The sequence below is a fragment of the Bos mutus genome, chromosome 10, assembly GCF_027580195.1.
Source record: "Bos mutus isolate GX-2022 chromosome 10, NWIPB_WYAK_1.1, whole genome shotgun sequence".
Taxonomy (NCBI): Eukaryota; Metazoa; Chordata; class Mammalia; order Artiodactyla; family Bovidae; genus Bos; species Bos mutus.
In genome coordinates, this window is record NC_091626.1 from 46,907,508 (window position 1) to 46,927,087 (window position 19,580).

Here is a 19,580-nt window from a genome sequence, read left to right on the forward strand (position 1 = left end):
ATGAGTTAGGGACTAAACCACCACCAGCATCCAATCAAAAGTTACCAGGCATTCAATGACAGAGGAAAATATGGCCCATAATAAAAAGGAAAGTCGATTTACTGAAATGGACTAGAACTGACATAGGTAATAGAATTAGTTGACACGGACCTGAAAACTGTTATTGTAACTGTATTCCCTGCATTTAAAAAGCTAGAGAAATGATTGGGCATATTAAGTAGAGACATTGAAGATACCAGAAAAAGACCGAATCAAACTTTTAGAGGTGAAAACTACAATGTCTGAGATTAAAAATATACTGAATGGAATTAAAGGCAGATTAGATACTGCATTAAAAGGTCTGACAGATTTGAAGACAGTAATAGAAACCCTCCAAAACAACCAATTCTAGAATGTATTGCATTATTGTCAGAAGTCAATTTTGATGCCTTGCAAACATTTGAAAAGCCAAACTCTAGGTAGAGCAAAAGGAGGGTTAAATGGCCAAAAATAATGCACAGACATAAAAGAAATGTCCCTCTGGAGTTGACCAAGTCTTAGCTCAGTCCATATAACATACTGACTAGAGCATCACAGCACAGTCACAAGAAAGATGCTTCTTGGAATGCTAACTTTGGAATACTATTAGTAGTATGCTCCTAAATATTTTTACTTTTCCCATCGGATTTATTCACTACTGAAACAAGTCTATGTAATACAATAGCACTTGTGAATAACCAGCAAATTGGAAAATCCTGTCTTCTTTGCTTACCTACACAAGTCTTCATGTCTTCAGATGCCATGAATCCATCATAACACAAGCACCTGTACTCTCCAGGTATGTTTGTACACTGACCACCATCACAGATATTGGGGTTATCTTCACACTCATCAATGTCTGCAGAGAATAAAGCCAACGATGACATGTTGTTGATAAGGGTTCCATTCATCAGTAATGAAAAAGTTAACTGACACAAGTCAAGTAAACTCAGCCTGCTTGCATAGGACTATTTGCTCTGAAATCCAAATAATGCTTTGCATAAATTATCCCATCAGGTTACCTTGGGTAAAACAAGAGAGAATCATTTTCAAGATCTACAACATACAGTTCAGGATGGAGGTCCACATGCTCTTAAAAGACCATCATTTAATTAGCACTTTTATCTCTGATATAAACTTATCATTTGAAAGACCATCAATCTTATTTATCTAACTTTCAAATTTAAATGCCTAAGTCTCTTATTTGCTGTTTTATAGATATTTTAAGATTTAAAAAATACTGAAAATAAGCTTATCTACTTAGATGTACTTTTAGCATAATTTGCTATTGCTATTGCTAAGTCACTTGAGTCGTGTCCGACTCTGTGTGACCCCATAGACGGCAGCCCACCAGGCTTCCCCATCCCTGGGATTCTCCAGGCAAGAACACTGGAGTGGGTTGCCATTTCCTTCTCCAATGCATGAAAGTGAAAAGTGAAAGTGAAGTCGCTCAGTCATGTCCGACCCTCAGCGACTCCATGGACTGCAGCCTTCCAGGCTCCTCCAACCATGGGATTTTCCAGGCAAGAGTACTGGCTGGAGTGGGGTGCCATTGCCTTCTCCGTTTAGCATAATACCTATTTTCAAATTTTAATTTTTATAACCTAGTGATTTTAAGGGAGATTTTACTAGGTCCAATAACATAATTGTGGTTCCCAAACCTAAATTTTCTTCTTAACCTGAGCCAAGATTAAAACTTATATTACCCACTTCATTTTCCATCTCTGACTACATGGCTCTTCTAGCCCAGGTGATACAGCAGGAAGTATAAATTATATCAGCAGTTCTCAAATTTTAGCATGCATCCAAAATCACTTAGAAGGCTTGAGAGAACAGATTACTGAGATCCACCCACAGGGGTTTCTGATTCAGTAGGTGTGGGTGCAGAGGGAAGGCTGAGACTTTGCTTTTCTAACATATTCTTGGTGATGCTGATGTAGGTCCAGGGAACATACCCTGAGTAGCACTGAAATAGGCCATCAGATCAGATTCTTCAAAATTCTAATCAATGAAGAAAATCTATTTTATATTGTACTTACTGAGCATGTGCCAGGTGCTATGCTAAATGCTATACATATTCTTCCATACAGGCCATCTGAACCCATTTTGTAGATGAGGAATCAGATGTCAAGGATCTTCATCAAGGACATACAGCTAAACTATGTGACAAAATAAAGACTGGAACTCAGGACTGTCTGACTCCAAAGCCCAGGCCCTGAACCACTCCACGTAGGGACCTGTTATTGAGTTTCCATGAAGCTAAAACCTACTTACCTGTGCAGGACCTCTGGTCAGGCATCAGTGCAAATCCTGGCTGACAGCTACATTCGTAGCTACCTTCAGAGTTTGTGCAGAAGGTCTCACAGCCACCGTTCATTATGCTGCATTCATCAATGTCTAAGAAAAAGGAAAATAATATTACCTTCCTCTGTGTGATGATGGCCCATGTTTGAATTTCTCAGATATGTATGAGTCAAGTAAAAACCAAAACAAAATACAAAATTATAAGAGCATTCTAGGGCAACTGCAAATCTCTGTATCATTTGGTTCCTTCAACAAATATTAACTGCACACTTACTGTGTGCTAAAGAGTTCCAGAAAAACATCTACTTCTGCTTCATTGACTATGCCAAAGCCTTTGACGGTGTGGATCACAACAAACTGTGGGGAATTCTTAAAGAGATGGGAATACCAGACCACCTGACCTTCCTCCTGAGAAATCTGGATGCAGGTGAAGAAGTAACAGTTAGAACTGGACATGGAACAACAGATTGGTTCTAAATTTGGAAAGGAGTACGTCAAGGCTATATACTGTCACCATGCTTATTTAACTTATATGCATCATGTGAAATGCCAGGCTGGATGAAGCATAAGCTGGAATCAAGATTGCTGGGAGAAATATCAATAACCTCAGATATGCAGATGACACCACCCTTATGGCAGAAAGTGAAGAACTACAGAGCCTCTTGATGAAAGTGAAAGAGGAGAGTGAAACAGTTGGCTTAAAACTCAACATTCAGAAAACTAAGATCATGGCATCCAGTCCCATCACTTCATGGCAAATAGATGGGGAAACAATGAAAACTGTGACAGACTTTATTTTCTTGGGCTCCAAAATCACTGCAGTTGGTGACTGCAGCCATGAAATTAAAAGACACTTGTTCCTTGGAAGAAAAGCTATGACCAACTTATACAGCATATTAAAAAGCAGAGACATTATTTTGCCAACAACGGTCCATCTAGTCAAAGCTATGGCTTTTCTAATAGTCATGTATGGATGTGAGAGTTGAACTATAAAGAAAGCGTTGCACTGAAGAATTGATGCTTTTGAACTGTGGTGTTGGAGGACTCTTGAGAGTCCCTTGGACTTCAAGGAAATCCAACCAGTCCATCCTAAAGGAAATCAGTCCTGAATATTTGTTGGAAAGACTGATGCTGAAGCTGAAACTCCAATACTTTAGCCACCAGATTTGAAGAACTGACTCATTGGAAAAGGCCCTGATGCTGGGAAAGATTGAAAGCGGGAGGAGAAGGGGATGATAGAGGATGAGATGGTTGGATGGATGGCATCACCAACTTGATGGACATGAGTTTGAGTAAGCTCCGGGAGTTGGTGATGGATGGGGAAGCCTGGTGTGCTGCAGTCTATGGGGTTGAAAAGAGTCAGACATGACTGAGCGACTGAACTGAAATGAACTGAACCGTGTGCTAGAGATGAGACCCTAACAGTGAATGAGATGGACATACTTACTGCCTTTATAACACTTAGGCTGTAGTTGGGGAGTTAGATGAACGATTAATGATACAATATATGGTGTGCCACGTGCAATGCAGGAGAAGTACTGGATGCTAGAACACACCTCAGTGACAACAGTGGGCAGGTGGGTGAAATTCTCTGGGTCACAGATTCCATCACAAACTTGACACTCAGTTTGGCTGAAGTTCCAATCCCCGTCAAGGGCCTGAGTTGGAGTTCTGAGTTGCTCAGGGCCATGAGTCAGAAGAATCTGGACTGATTTATGATTTTGGGTGGAAACCCTGTGAGACTTGGCAGTTCCACAAGGGGTATACCCCAACGCAGGCAAAAACTGGCGGTCTTCTACAAGGTTTCACTTTGACTCTGAGCACAATAAAGCCACAGGGCTTTCTGCGCCAGTCTTCCCAGTACAACTAAACCTCCCCAGGGCAGCCACAAAGCAAAATGCCTGTCCCACAAAACTCCATTTTTAAGGAGTACCAGACCTGGCTTCTATTGCTCTGTGAGCTATAAACATACTATGGTCTTCTTCCCAATAATTATTCTTTGGAATCTCAGCTGCTCCAAACCACCTAAGGGCGGAGATCACACCCTGTGCCTTTTGTCTTTCTCCCAGCACTCATCAGACTGCGCTTATTTCAGGCAGTCGGTAATCACTTGCTGATGTGCCTGGGTGTGCACATGCAGAAACAAAGCATATGCTACCGTTCACTAGTTAGAGCAGTGTGGGTCAGACGGTACTTGCTGGAGCTAAAACATTCTACAGTCGTCACTGAACTGGTTCTTTAAACAGATGAGGGAGGCCAGATCCAAAGATCATAAGCCACCGTGAGAAGACTTTTACTTCCAGGAAAACTGGAAACATTAAGTAAAAGCAACTAGTGATGGAGATGGAACTCAGAGAACATGGCTTAAGTGCTTTAGAAAGAGACTAAAGAAAATAAGAAATGGCATAAGCTACAGAACTTACCAACACAAAACAGCCTGTCAGGGGTAGAGTGGTAGCCAGGGTTGCAGGCACACTGGTACTTTCCTATGAGGTTCACGCAGCGGCCATGGGGGCAGAGGTGTGCACTTAGTTCACACTCGTTGATGTCTGTTTAAAAATAAGAACAGCAAACATGCAGCCATCAGCCTCTGACTCTGACTAGGATGTGGGCCGAATGACTGGCCCCAGGTCAGTGGTCTTCCTCCTTACCTATACACGCCGAGATGTTGGGGGCCAGCTGATGGCCAGGGGGACATTCACAGCGGTAACTTCCCTCAGTGTTCAGGCACACGCCTCCTCGGCACAACAGCGGATCTCTCTGACACTCATCGATATCTGCAACATGGAAATGACCCCTATTGATGATGTGGAAGGTGTCCTGCCCCAGACCCCCATGACCTGGTCAGTGCATTCAGCACCCAGGTGCTGGAAGTCCTGGCTGCTAGTGGCTCACAGGCTCCCTTCTTGGAGAACTGATACCCACCTCACTCAGAAATGGCTGGGAGGTGAGAAATTATACCCCCTCCCATGCTGGGGGCCGCTCATAGCCAAACTGACATGAGAGTATAAAATCTCAGTTTCCTGCCCTTGAGTTGGGACAACTCTTGGGTGCTTTCACACTCCAAGGCCCTTGTGGGATCAGGTTAAAGCTAAAACCTAGCCTAACACTTGCTTCTATTCCTCCCCTGCCCTAAGCAGCTTCCCTCCCTTTCTTACAGGTTTCTCCTAAGAGCACTGAAAAAATATTCCCATCTCAGGCCTGTTGCTAGGGAACCTGACCTAATGCAACTATCTTAATCAATCTCCTTTTAGAGAAATGATGAATAGAAACTCTAGAATGTGACTCCTAAAACATATCTTGTGTTTGAATTGTTCTTTCTTCCCTAGGGTGTCTATTCCAGGTCACTTCTCAGGGACCTACAGACCACCTACCACCCCACAGCATGAATTCCCTCATTCCTTCCGTATGTCAGTCTCCCTCTGCCACAGACCAATGCCTGACTCACTGGTCAGGAGACCAGCACACTGTGGGAGCAGGGAGAACCCACACAGGCGATGAGTCACCCAAGCGTCTTGGCTCGTTTCTTCCCTGGGCTGATCCAATGGTCACGCACTCACCCATGCAGTTCTTCATCATCATGAATCCGCTTTCATAGCCTTCATCGCACTTGCACTCAAAGTCCCCGGGGGTGTTCACACACTGGCCTCGGCCACAGAGGTCAGGGGATATGCGGCATTCGTCGATGTCTGCGCAAAGGCGGTAAGTAGGCAGCAGGTGAGCATCAGAACAGCTTTACTCCTTGTGGCCACATGTTAAAGACCAAGGGTGCCCAAGGGTGTCACTCCAGGGAGAGCCCCTCACTGACCTGTGCAGTTCCTTTCTTCAGAATCCAGAGCAAAGCCGCTGTCACACCTGCACTTGAAGCTGCCAATGGTGTTCCTGCACTTGCCGTGGGTGCACAGGTTGGGAATCATCTTACACTCGTTGATGTCTTCAAGAGAAATTAAGTGTGGGACAAATCCATAAGTGATCCATTAGGAGGAATCCACGCGCCATGTGAAACCCAGGGAGACAGAAGGGCTTGATTTAAGGTCTTGGTCACACGCATTTAAAAAATGTGATGACCATCAGAAATAGGACTTTGTAAATAGTTTTAGACTTCTAAACATCTCCATTTTAGAAAGTATTATTAAATAAGTAAAGAGTGGGTTTATTTGGCCTTCTAAAGCCCAGAACACTATCTGACACATACCAAACACTGAACTATTTGCTGAATGGATGAATAAAAATTTTAAAGTCACTAGTGTCTATATGTAAAGCATATAAAGGATTTTCAAATAGACTTTCCTATAGCTACCAAATTGAGTATGTAGCGGAATGAGACATTCATTTATGCTTCCTGACACTTTTTTTTATACCTAAAAATAATTTCAAAAGAGATGTCATTTGTAATTTAAATTATTTATAAATGCTGTATACTATTTAAAACACATTCTAAATAAGGAGTACTGATTTAAAATATTTTCTCAATTAACATGAAGGTTTCATTAATACAATTAAAGTGTCCAATATTTCCTATGTATGTGGGGACTGCACTTGTAACATGTGATTTGAGTTTCCCTTTATAAGGGCCTTTCTAAAGCAAGACCTAGAGCTTAAGGAATCAAGTTCATTGCTACCAAATGTTACGAGAGACAGAACTGGCAGATTAAATCTCAGGAACATCTAGTCCTTCTCTGGCAATGGACCACCACAATTTTTGAATTCAAATCACCTAAGTTTCTCTGAATTTACTTGAGAGACATGTAAGAAGGCCATCTAGATACTGTCTCTCTAGACGGTACAGCTTTATCTCTAGGATTTCTTGAACCAAATGCTCAGTAGGAAAAAAGTTAACACTTTTTAATTAAGGATGGTAAGATTTACATGCTCACTTCCCATTTTTATAAGTTCATTTAATTGTGAAGTATAACAAGTAGACTCAGACACAACGGGAAAATGACATAAAATTCTACACTGGGAGCTAAAGTTGGGCATCCCTGAATAACTGGAATTTTGAGTATCCAATTATGATTTTTTTCCACATGCTGAAGTAAACACGTTCTTGTATCATGGTGCATAAAATGGCAACTCAATTTTGAAATTAGATTAAATCTGTGACTTCTTTTTTTTTAACATGGGTTTTATGTTTAGCAAAAGAAGATAAAATTTGAAATATCTTAAGTCACTGGAGTGTGTTTGCTACAGGAATGAATTTCAGTGCATTTGGACAAGGAGGCCCTGCCACTGGGTTTCTCACACCATTATCTATACTCAGGTGGACCACAGTGACATGAATACCTCAAATGAACACTGCAAACACATGAGCCACAGGTGACAAGATAAAGGTCATCTCTAGGGCCTCCGCAGATGGCATAAACATTTCCCAAGATTTTTCTTTCATTTATGCTTAGCTTTAGGATAATATCAAAATCTACTATAATACTTAATAGTGACTAGATGGGAGAGGAAAGTGACCACAGGAAGCCCCGAGATGTAGAAAAAGAAATTTCGTAATGGAGTGAATATTTTGCCATATAAAATTCAGAAAGCAAAGAAGGCATCCTGAGATGATGATCCAGGGATGACCATGTTGATGACATTTATTGTAATTCTGCTAGCAGAACTCTGCACTCCTGAAAAGGCATCCTATTGACCGAAAAGAAGAGCAATCAACCACTGACACCACTGTACCTTTGAAAAAACGTTTGCCATTTGTAATTTCTTTTGTGGCGAATCCGGGTCCTCTGGGACAGAGCTCCTCGTACTCAGGTGTGTTTCTCACGGGACATTCCTCACACTCCTCGGTGCCCCAGGCTGCCCCGACTGAGCAGCAGCAGGCGTCCATGCGGTGGCGCCCAGCCACGGGCAGGGTGCACTCCTCGTCCTCGTACCTCAGGAAGCAGGTTTCCAGGCGGATATCTGCCGAGGGAGCAAACAGAGATGGGCTGAGGAGAGAGCTACTCTCCACTGCCTCAGACTGCCAGCCTGTGTTAGGCCAAGTGGGACACACACAGTAATTTACTATAATCTTATTGACTGAAACTCATTTTTTTTTCCCTCAAAGGCTTTGTGGTGGGTTTTTCTGCTTCCTAAAGGCTTGCTGGCAGCTCATATTTCTTTGTATCTCCTCTTGTGGCAAGAATCCTTTCAATGCTAGGCATTTTCTGATAATTCCCCAGAAGCAGCAGTATTCGGAGAAATCCTGCAATGCTCTTTTGGGAAACGTATTCCTCATTATCCAACCAGGCTAATTACCAATGCATGTACTCTATGATGTCTTGACATCACTCTAGCTGAAAGCCAACTGCAGTCTTTATTGTCGGAAAACATCTCAGCTGGCTCCAGCACCCTTTCCTCAGATCCACTTCATTTTTGGAGAGGTAGAATGGTGAACTCTGAAATGAGGACTGCCTTCCTTGAGATTAGAGAGGGAAAACAGCAAAGAAGAGCCACTGACTCCTCAAGTATTTCCTTCACCTCAGCATGTGCTTATGTGCACATTCTTCTGTGTACATGTGGGAATGTTGGCTTCCTTTAATGCTAGAAAGCTATGGAAGCCTTCTGTGAAATTCCACATTTGGGTTGTGTCTATTAAGATGGTTAATTTCAAAATGAATCCTAGTCTAAACACTGAAGCATCTTTCAACTTAAGAACCTGGAAAAAGGTTCTCATTAATTGCGAATCCTCCTAAACAAAGATGCAAAGGCTCAAAATGGGATTAACTGACATCCATAGTTATAAATTCCAGCTTTTATATTCTGCATTGCTTACATTGTAAACCATAAAGTTTCACATTTAAAGGGTGATTAATCCTAATTCATAAAGGAGCTGTATCTTTTAAATGCATGCCACTCTTTCAACCACCTACAGTGGTCTTTCACTAAAGATGCTCTTCAGGATCACACAGTTTCAGATACACAATGTGGCTGAGCATCATTTCCAGAGTCATGCACTCCAAAACCAGTTATCCAAAGGATTTTATTCCTGGGAGTCAGAAGCCATAACAGTAACACCAGAAAAAGCCCAAGACTCCACATGATGACTGCAGGATCTCAAATCTACCACCAAAGAGTCCACAGGTCAGGTTTCTAAAAATCAAAGTTTTGTGTCCAATCTCTTCCACATCATTGTCACTTGGGTTCTAGCAGTTGTCATGGAGAGTCACACCATGGCTGATGGTGACAACAGGCCTCGTTCCCTCAGGTTCACTACTCAGGCTGTTACAGTCTTTACTGCTGAAACCCACAGGAGTTTCCTGAAAAGACCTGTCTTTCTGGCTAATGGCAGGCTTGCCTAGCAGGCTAAGGCTACAGTTTCTGATTAAGCAAAAATGTTCTCCTTACTGATCACCTAGAATTCTACATCCATGGCATATGGAGGACAGATTTAAGAGCTCTAGAATAATAATTGTGATGGTAGCAGTTTAATGAATAATCACATATCATTAAAGAACTGTCAGGTTCCCTACTATTTATAAGGAATAAAGAGCTGAGTCAGGAAAGCTATTTGTCAAGGAAACCACTATGAATGCTAATAGAAATGTTGAATTTGGGATGTGTGTGTGTCTGTACTTGAAACTGAATATTCAGGTCTATCTTCTGAGTTCTGAATAATTGTTAAGAAATGTTCATTAGAAAAGTAATGAGCTCAGTATTTACCTAGGCAAATCCTCCCTGTGGCATCCAAAGTCATCCCACTGGGACACTGACATTTAAATGATCCCTTGGAGTTAACACACAAGCCATTCTTGCAGACTCCTGGGAACACTTCACATTCATCTATATCTATGAAGAAAAAAAGAAAGCACGAAGTTAATACATCTGCATAGCACAATTCTACTTTATTCCATTCAGGGAGTCATATTCCCACAACTGAAAAGGCCATTTTAACTTAGTAAGTAGAAAACTAGTTTGCTTCTAAATAATTCATGTAGAATTTCTAGGATGTTTAAAAAGCCACCAGACAGAGCTCACCCATTAACAAAGATATTATTGCTTCTCTATCAGTCCCAGGGAGTAATTTTTGAGTTGTAAAAACAGGGAGTTTGTGGGAGTTCTTAGAGACAAGTTTGGGTACTATGGACATCTCAGGTAAGGCTCCCAAGTGAAAGAAAGTGAAAGTGTTAGTCATCCAGTCACGTCTGATTTTTTGTGATCCCATGGCTATAGCCTGCTGGGTTCCCTTGTCCATGGGATTTCCCAGGAAAGAATACTGAACTGGGTAGCCATTCCCTTCTCCAGGGGATCTTCCCAACCCAGGCACTGAACCCAGGTCTCCTGCATTGCAGGCAGGTTCTTTACCATCTAAGCTATCAGGGAAGCGCTAAGGCTCCCAGAAGCCATTTAATTAGCTTTACTAGACCAGATGGCTGGAATTAAGAAAAGAAACAGAAGTCTGATCTTTCAAATTAGCAAAGAAGAAATAGCTTGAAGATAAGCACAGAAAAAATCCACCACTGGGGAATATGTGCAGCCAATCAAAAGAGTCTCCTTTGAGAGGTGCTGAGATGTCCCAAGAAAGTGTGTAACTTTCTAGTTCTAACTCAGCAATGGTCTCGAGCTATCCTGTCAAAGCCTTGGTGGTTCCAGCTTGGGTTGGAGAGAGCTGGAAGGTGCTCACGGTCATTCGTTCATCATTCACTGCATCTCTCTCAAACATATTAGCCCTTCCCAGTTTGCTGAAGGGAGAGCATTGTGTTCTCTGCACTGTTTTTGGAAAAATACTCACCATCAAGTTAACCCAAAGAAAGGCACTTACTTACTTGCTAATGCCAAAAAGGGGTAGCATTAGTCAAGAAACTCACACACACTGTGTCTCTATTTAGAAGAAATAACTTTCCAAGCCAGGGATGTTGAAAAAAAAAAATTCTAAATCTTTCCGTATAAGAGAAATAAATGGGGAGGGGGAAATGTACCTTTTTGGGGCTGTTTTGCTCTGGGTCCACTTGTATACCAAAATATGCTGCTGAGGTCAGATAAGTTATTAACAGTGGGTCTGGACCAGAGAGAGGCCAAAGGATTCAGTCATCATTTGGAAAGCAAGCTCTTGGGTGGGGGTTGTAGTGTTCCTCTTTATTTTAGCAGGGAAAAAAAGTTCATTTCATTCCACATATGGGACTAATTGCTGTTTTTAAAATTTTTCAGCTGCTGTGTCATGTCAGGTTGTGTTAGTCACCCTGACCTATGTCTGTCTACCCGGGACTCCATGAGAAAAGAAAAATCACAGGAAAGTAGAAAGAATCCATGTAGACTCTCAAAAATGAGGCAATAGAGGTGTGTCTTTCTCATCATACATAACCATGAAACAAACAACAATAACAACAAAAGGATCCAGGAGAAAATCAAGAGAAATGCAAGATTTGCACCCTTATCACAAACTTCCTTTTTTTTTTCTTCCCCATAGATAACACTTTGAAATTGTAGTCACTCAAAACTACGGTCAGCCTAAATCATTTTCAAGACGCTCTGCCCTTTGGCCATAGAGCTCTGACACTGGCAAGAGCACACACTTGTGAAATTCATGTCTGTTACAGGTTCGGCAGTTCTCATTATTTTTTTTCCCCTGCTACATATTTCTCACTGGGAAGTTACATGACAGCTTTATGCAGTCCAAGTTAATACAAGCATTCTTCTTCATGCATGCAGAAATTTATGATTTATAAATAATCATAAATACCTTCACACTGTGTTCCTTTAATTCTTGAATAGCCTTTCCCACATATGGGATCTGTATCAAAAAAACAAACAAAAAGCAAAAAAACAAATCTGAGATAACAATATCCAGACTTTATGACACAATATTAGAAACATGACAGAGGCCCTTTAACATGGAATTGATTTTATTGCTATGAATAATTCTGAGGCAACGAAGTGTCACTGAGATTGTATAGGTGAGGGAGAAGAATGAAATGTCTCCTTGAATAAAGCTCAGTCCATCTGTGAGATTCTGAAAGGCTCAAAGATACCCTAAAGATCTCACTATGGTGATGCCTAAGAAGCAAACTGATTTGATTTCTGTCTTGCTGTGACCCCTAAAACATGAATCATACTATAGCATTACTGTAACATAAATGTGGAAAACAAAGTCTAGAACGGGCAGGGCTCAAGCCCTGCAGCAGTCACACTATTATCAGTTCACACATTTATATATCCAAACACTGAATCAACAGAATCATTAGCAAGGCTCTCAAACCTCAGTTTTGCAATAACTTTAGTCGTGAACTCTGGTTCCTTTATATCAATATTTTTGGGGGAAGAAAACCTGTGCCTGTAAAAAACTCAGGACCCTTAATCATGAAGTTCCTAAGAGAGCCAATAAGAATTGCTGATCTGGGAAAGCCACACCAGATAACTTACATTACAGTGTGGTGACAGAAAAGAATGAATTAACCAAATCACATACAATCATTGCCCTTGACACTTAATTTCCTACACAGCTACATGTTTCCTTGAGGTCATCAGAACAAAATCTTCTATAATTCCCACGTGAACTTAAATGAACAAAGGTCCAAGTAAAATGCCCAGTGAGCAGAGGAGCCACGGCACCCCCTTCTCTTACCGACTTGGCATGGGGTGCATGGGCTCCCCCAGGCAGCACCAAGGGATGAACAGCACTGGGACTTCAATGTGGCTCCATTGATGTTGATCTCACACCGCCCATCGATGACAGTCTGCCAACAAGTGCCCTTAATGGTTTCTGTAGGGGCAGGGGGTGATGATATTTAATAGACAATTAACAGAATCTATCTCAAAAATTCAAACATGTACATTGGGATAATGATAGTTTAAAATTTTGTTTTTCCATACTGAAACCCTTCTGCAATAAAAGTGGACATTAAATACAGCAGCATTGATAAAACAGGAAAATCATTCTTGGAAAGATAAATACCTATGCAGATGGTTTTTGTTGGATCCAAAGTACTTTCAGAAGAACATTCACAAATGAAAGAGCCCGGACTGTTCTTGCAGACTCCATTAATGCAAGGACTTGATTCACATTCATCGATGTCTGAAACAAAAATAGGTCTACATTACTGCTAAAAACTAGTCTTGGGCACGAATGTATCTTTAAACTTTGGTCTCAACTGCTACCACATATTCTTCATTAGATAATAAAGCTGGTCTAGATAGATTTTTTTCCCTAGACTAGATGGAATGCCAAAAATAATAACTGAGCACATCTCTATGTTCAGCACATGGCTGAATCTTTTTAATTCAGAAAATCTGGAGCAAATGTAAGCGTGATTTCTGAATTATTTACTCAAATAGCATATATCTAATATTTTCTTAATCTATTAAATGTTGGTAAATAAAATACCAAATGCAGGAAAATACAAAATGGATACTCTTAAATAGCATTTGAATGTGAAATAAATGGTGATTGAAAGGCCAATTGCAGATAAGTATTATCAGCAGCTTATAAAGTGTATACAAGTGTCATTCAGGATCACAGAACCTCAACTACACGACACAACTGTCTAAAATAAGAAGTGGCTTTAATTTATCTTTGTGCTTTTCCAATGGATCTCCAAAAGGCAACAAAGTCCATGGTATAAGAACAAAAACTAGTCCTACCTTCACAGGTTTTCAGTTCAGGTTTGTATATAAATCCCTTGGGGCAGGTACAGACAAAACTTCCAGGAGTATTTCTACATTGTCCATTGTCACAAAGCAGACTATTCAATACACATTCATTAATATCTGGAAAATAAAACGTAAACTTTTAAAAGATCTTATCCTTCGCATGCAATTTCTTTGCTTTTTTTAAGTTATGTTTTTAAGGTCATAATGATATGATTGATTCAAGGAAGGAGCAAAACTCCTATACCATTGGTTTTTGCCAAAATTACCTAGTTTTAAAAAATAGGTGACTGATCTGATTATTTTTACTAGGTATCTACAAAGTCTAAAATCACCAGACCATTTGATTCACTTCTTTGGCAGGAAAAATAACTTAGATTTGCTGAAAATCATTATTTATTGGGTTGGACAAAATGTTTGTTTGGTGTTTTTCTATTTCTTTGCCATAAGATGGTACAGGAAAACCCGAATGAACTTTTTGGCCAACCCAATATATAATTGCTTCATTGTGCCAAAGTTAAAAGGACTAATCCCACTGTTTTAAATAATTGACTAAATATTTAGAAAGTATGGTCCATCTTTAATAAGTATGAGTTCCAGGATGGGTGTTTCTTCTTCAGAATAATTTAAGTGGTCTCCAGTTATGTTTATAAAGTATGAAGCAAGCTGTAGACTTTATAATTGCCATGAAGAATGCAAACTAGAGATTCAGAGAGCTGAGTAATAGGCCTGTGTGATACAAAATCAAACTTCTGCTATGTATTACTTAGATAATTGAGGAAGTGTGGAACTTAAACAGTCTGCTATACCACACTGAGCTAAACTACATCATACAGCCCACAAAGCAGGCCACACATTCACAAGGAACTTTTTACACACCGAGTGATTCTGCTTAGATTATCATCTGACAAGCTAGTGGTCCTTACATGAAGTATACACAAATTCGGTACTAGAGAGCTGCATGGGTTCACATCAGTAAACAGACTTCAATCAGCAACTTACAGTGATCCCTTGGTATCTGCAGGGGATTGGTTCCAGGAACCCCATCCCTGCCATCCAGGTTACCAAAATGTGTGGATGTTCAAGTCCCTTATATAAAATGGTATAGTACTGGCGTATAACCTATGCACATCCTCCTCTGTACTTTAAACCATCTCTAGATTACTTATAATACCGAATACAACATACATGCTATGTAAATAGTTGCTGGTATATGGAAAATTCAAGTTTTGCTTTTGGGAACTTTCGGGAATTTTTTTTCAAGTATCTTTGATCTGAGGTTGGTTAGATATGCAAATACAAAACTCACAGATGTAGAGGGCTGTGTTTATAAAGTACTTAAAATACGGGAAAATCAAGCAGAAAGTGATGTTATTGTCCGGGCAAACAGCATGCTGAGAATTCTGTCAAAATTGTATAACAAATGCTAACACTTCCCCAAAGGGTCAATATTGCAATTCTCAACTGATGATGTCAGAAGAATATGGAACTTTAAGGACCTGAGGATTAAGAAATAAAAGAGCCAATCCCTGGAATTTTCTGGAAAGTGGCTGGAGTGGATCTTTGATTTCTAACTTCATACTTCTGAACACAACCTGAAATATGAACATGCATGCTCAGTCAAGTCCAACTGCTTGTGACCCCATGGATTGTAGCTCGCCAGGCTCCTCTGTCTATGGAATTTTTTAGGCAAGAATCCTGGAGTGGGTTGTCATTTCCTCTTCCAGGGGGTCTTCCCGATCCAGGGATTGAACCCATGTCTCCTGCACTGCAGGAGAATTCTTTACCACTGAGCCACCAGGGAAGTCCTGAAACATGAACATCCTTCTGATGATAATGGGACCGCCTTTGGAATAGACACTAGAACTCTGAAAGAAGAATCCCTTCTGCGTCCCAGATTCTCTGTTTGCTTCGCGTGGGGTGATTTCAGGATAAAGTTAAAACATCTCTGTGTCTTTCTGGCATGTCCAAATAAACAATGATTTTTCAAGTCTGCCAATGTAGAGAGGCTCTTATAGAAAAATGAAATCGTAAAACTTTTGAGATGAGTCTAGTTTGAAAGTACTATGTGTACTCAAATAACAACTATACTCTCCCCAAAAAAGGGGCCCTAAAATTAAGGGTATGAGAGAGAAAGAAATCATTTCTCAAAATTCAGTATATATCATAAATGTAGACTTTTCCTTCTGAAAGGCCAGGTTTGGGCCAGCAATAAAAGTTAGGGAGACAAAAAGAAACCCACTAGTCAAAATAAGAGGGTGTTGTGGTAAGTCAGTGTCTCCCCTGATCTGCTTCAATCCTCCATTTTCTTAGGTACTTATTTAGCCTGAAATATGCGGGGAAAGCTGATTTGAATGGGGGCAGAGAAGATGCTCTGATTTGTTGTTAGTTCTTCTTATGTGAGTGCAAATGCCACACATTAAGAAGGAAAGCAGATAAAAATACTTAAAGTAAGATTTCTGCTTCTTTGATAATAAGTGCTATGTCTACTTTGCCCACAACAACAATTGGTAGCAGCCTTAACAACAAAGGCATCCAGTTGGGTAGCACTCAGCTTCAACCTGCACAGTTAGAGAACTGTACACTGTATGAGAGGGATGGTTGCCATGGTCCACCCTTGATGTGGTTAAACAAAAGATATAAGCCGTCAGGATGCAGCTATGCTGATACCCCTAGTATAGAGCATCCATCTGTCAAGTCCTTAAGGTACCCAAGCAGTTTGCTCAAGCAACAAAAGAAAGAATGCATGATGCATGAAACGTCTTAGAAAACAGTGAAGCTTCTTACCAACACAGTTTTTCCCAGTTGAATCCACTTCATATCCTGAGTTGCATATACATTTGTAGGTCCCACGGAGATTTTCACAAATTCCATTTGGGCAAATATCAGGATCTAATGCACATTCATTTATATCTGGACCACAAAAAAAAGCTCATAAGCATTAACATGCTAAAGTAAATATCAAATGGACTGTCAAAAAATTACAATAAATGTAAAGATATCAGGACCTTGTGAAAATAAAAAAAGCTTATTCTTGATAAGAAACTTGATCCCTTTTTTCTTACTGCAAGATACTCTGAATCAAGTCTTCCCTCCATCAATCCCTGAGAGGAAGCTGGCATCTGAGCTAGAACTACAAGGTTACCAACCCTTAATCAAAAGGAGAACCCTTGGACTTTCTCTTGTCCAAACACCGAGATGGGAAAGTAGATCAAATACAGAGTCCAAGTTCCTATAAGTGGTCTCCCTGCCATCAGCTTGTCCCTCTTCAATCTATCTTCTATATTGCCACGAGACAGCCTAAAAACAAAGTGATTGTGTCATTCTCAAGGTTCAGACTTTTGTAGGTTCAATAATATCCTCATGATTAAATTAAAATATGAATGCCATTTAGTTGCTTTAAATCCTTTACTCTGCCATGACCAATACATAATGCCCTCTTTACTCTGTGTTGGGAATGCCTGGAGCAAGCCTAATCACTGGTTCAAAATGTGCATAATCATCACCTGCTCTGGAAACACCTTTGCTGCTCTGGCCAGATGAGGATGAGCACCTTCTTCTGGGTGCTCCCAGACCAAGGAGAGCCCTCATAGTCAAGGGTGATGCAAAGTGACCATCAGTGAGTGGCTACTCTCAAGTCTTGTTCCCTGACTTTTCTATAAATCAAGATTGACCTTTTTTCTTTCCCAGATTCCTATCAGAATTTATTTATTCCCTACTAATTCTTTCATTATACAGTTCCTTACTTCTCTTTTCTCCTCCAAATATCTACCCCACCCCAACCCTATGTCATCCATACACACTGATGAAACCAACCAAGAGAATGAACTGACAGTCAATTCAGCCATAATTCTCTTGAATCAAATCATTTAGTTTTATATTAATAAAGTAATCTCTTCCTCTTTCTTATCTGTGTTTATACTTGTTCCAATTCTCCCTTTTAATTTCTTTCATGGCACCAGTATTTCTCTGGTTCTAACTCCTACACTTAAACATTTCATTTTCTTTCAGCTAACTGCTATCACTGCCTGCTACGAAATACAAGATGGATCCCTATTGCCATCTGTTAATGACTGACCCCTTGTTAGTTAAGAAAATGTTCAAAATGTGCAGGGGTTCACCTGAACTTGTAACCCTGAATTGTGCTTGACAGCAGTAGACCCAAAGGAGGGCCAGGCTGCCCCTTCTCATAAATGAGCTACCACAGCCACTGTATCTCGCTCACATCGACCACCCTGGGAGAGGACCCGATACTTCAGTATGAAGTCCCACACCCACACCCAGCAACCCTAGGACCCACTGAGCCACTGTTCTATTCTGCCACTGGGGGCTTCCAAGTGTCCCAGGTAGATCACACCGTGAGAGTCAGAGAAGGGGTTCAGATCAGACTGGTGTAAAGGGACCAACTGGAAACCCACAGGAAGGCCCAGGGCTGCCTCTGCACATGCTTAAGGTAGTAAATTTCAAAACAAGTCCTTACCGCTGCCTGCTGACGTTATTCCTGGCCCACTGCTGCAGAGTGCCTGATACTCCGCTGCAATAAATTAACAGATAGTAAATGATTCCCTTGTTTGCAGAACAGGTCGATCCTGCCCTTGGCTTTGCACACATCATTTCCTCCAAAGAGAGTGGAACTGAAATAAAGTGGTAACAGAAAAGGAGGCATCCCCCCCAGGGGGAGTCACACCAGGGCTCCCATTTAAAGGCTCCGCAATCACCATGGAAAACGACTTGTAAGGATATACGCAAGTTCCAGCAATTCCTCGTGCAAAGCGCTTTAGGAAAAGGTGTTTTTCCTATGACTTGATTTTGTTCACCAGGGAACACTTTACACTTACAGTGAAATGTGCCTGTTAAAATGTGGTTTCTTAACTGTTAATAAAACTCTCTCCCACCATCTTGGGAATACATTTTTTTCTTCGTTCGAGCTTTTTTTTTTCAGAACAAGTTCTTAACATTTTCTCATTTCTCTGCAAATTCTCTAGCCTTCCCTCACAAAATACGAGGGTGTGTACACCTGCATGTATGTGTATTTTTAGAGTTAATATTCATCAGGATGCCAGACTCATTCTATATATTAAATCCATAGGGTAAGTATTGCAAAACGTTAAAACTGGATCTTATTGAGGAAACGGCAGTATAGAGAATATGTTCCCAAATTTGTGATGGAATCAGATTTCTATTTCTTAAAATCCATACAGTGTTTTAGACACAATTCCAACAATATTTAGATGAACCTAAGAGTGAATGATGGAAATAAGAACTAATAGGAAATCACACTTAATCCCAGGAAAAGAAACTAATTTTCCCATAGTTGCCTATGGATTCAGGCAACTAGAGTTTCATAGTCAAATGCAGATCCTTTGTGCTTAAGCAATAGGAGAATTAAAAATTAGGGATGGACCTTTTTAACAGAAGCCACTTGCACCTTGGTGCTAAAGCAAACACACCTATAATTCCATGTGACAGAAAATTGCATTCCTGATCATAGGGGATGCAAAGAAGTTACACATATCCAAAAAAAAAAAAAAATGACTGTTAACCCTTCAGAGCCTCTGTCTTTCAGCAAACATAAATTTGAGAAAAGCGGTAAAACCCCTTACTTTTTAAAATCATCTTAAAAGGGGCCAAAAAGGGAACCAATGGGAAGGTGGCTGCCACTGGTTTGAAAGCCAGAGACTGGTGGCAAAAAG

The 19,580-nt window shown here is 40.6% G+C and overlaps 1 protein-coding gene across 2 annotated transcripts in view; it reads right to left on the minus strand.

The window, feature by feature from the left end:
- Positions 1–19,580, minus strand: part of FBN1 (fibrillin 1) — a 265,235-nt gene that overhangs the window by 86,201 nt on the left and 159,454 nt on the right. For both annotated transcript variants that reach the window (XM_070377862.1, XM_070377863.1), the window contains exons 18-31: positions 18,368–18,421; positions 16,675–16,800; positions 13,882–14,007; positions 13,196–13,315; positions 12,866–13,003; positions 11,984–12,034; positions 9,967–10,092; positions 7,999–8,226; positions 6,131–6,256; positions 5,883–6,011; positions 4,974–5,099; positions 4,746–4,871; positions 2,293–2,415; positions 752–877 (exon numbers count right to left, since the gene is read on the minus strand). In XM_070377862.1, the coding sequence (XP_070233963.1) occupies positions 752–877; positions 2,293–2,415; positions 4,746–4,871; positions 4,974–5,099; positions 5,883–6,011; positions 6,131–6,256; positions 7,999–8,226; positions 9,967–10,092; positions 11,984–12,034; positions 12,866–13,003; positions 13,196–13,315; positions 13,882–14,007; positions 16,675–16,800; positions 18,368–18,421 (1,725 nt within the window). The remainder of the gene's footprint in view (positions 1–751; positions 878–2,292; positions 2,416–4,745; positions 4,872–4,973; positions 5,100–5,882; positions 6,012–6,130; positions 6,257–7,998; positions 8,227–9,966; positions 10,093–11,983; positions 12,035–12,865; positions 13,004–13,195; positions 13,316–13,881; positions 14,008–16,674; positions 16,801–18,367; positions 18,422–19,580) is intronic.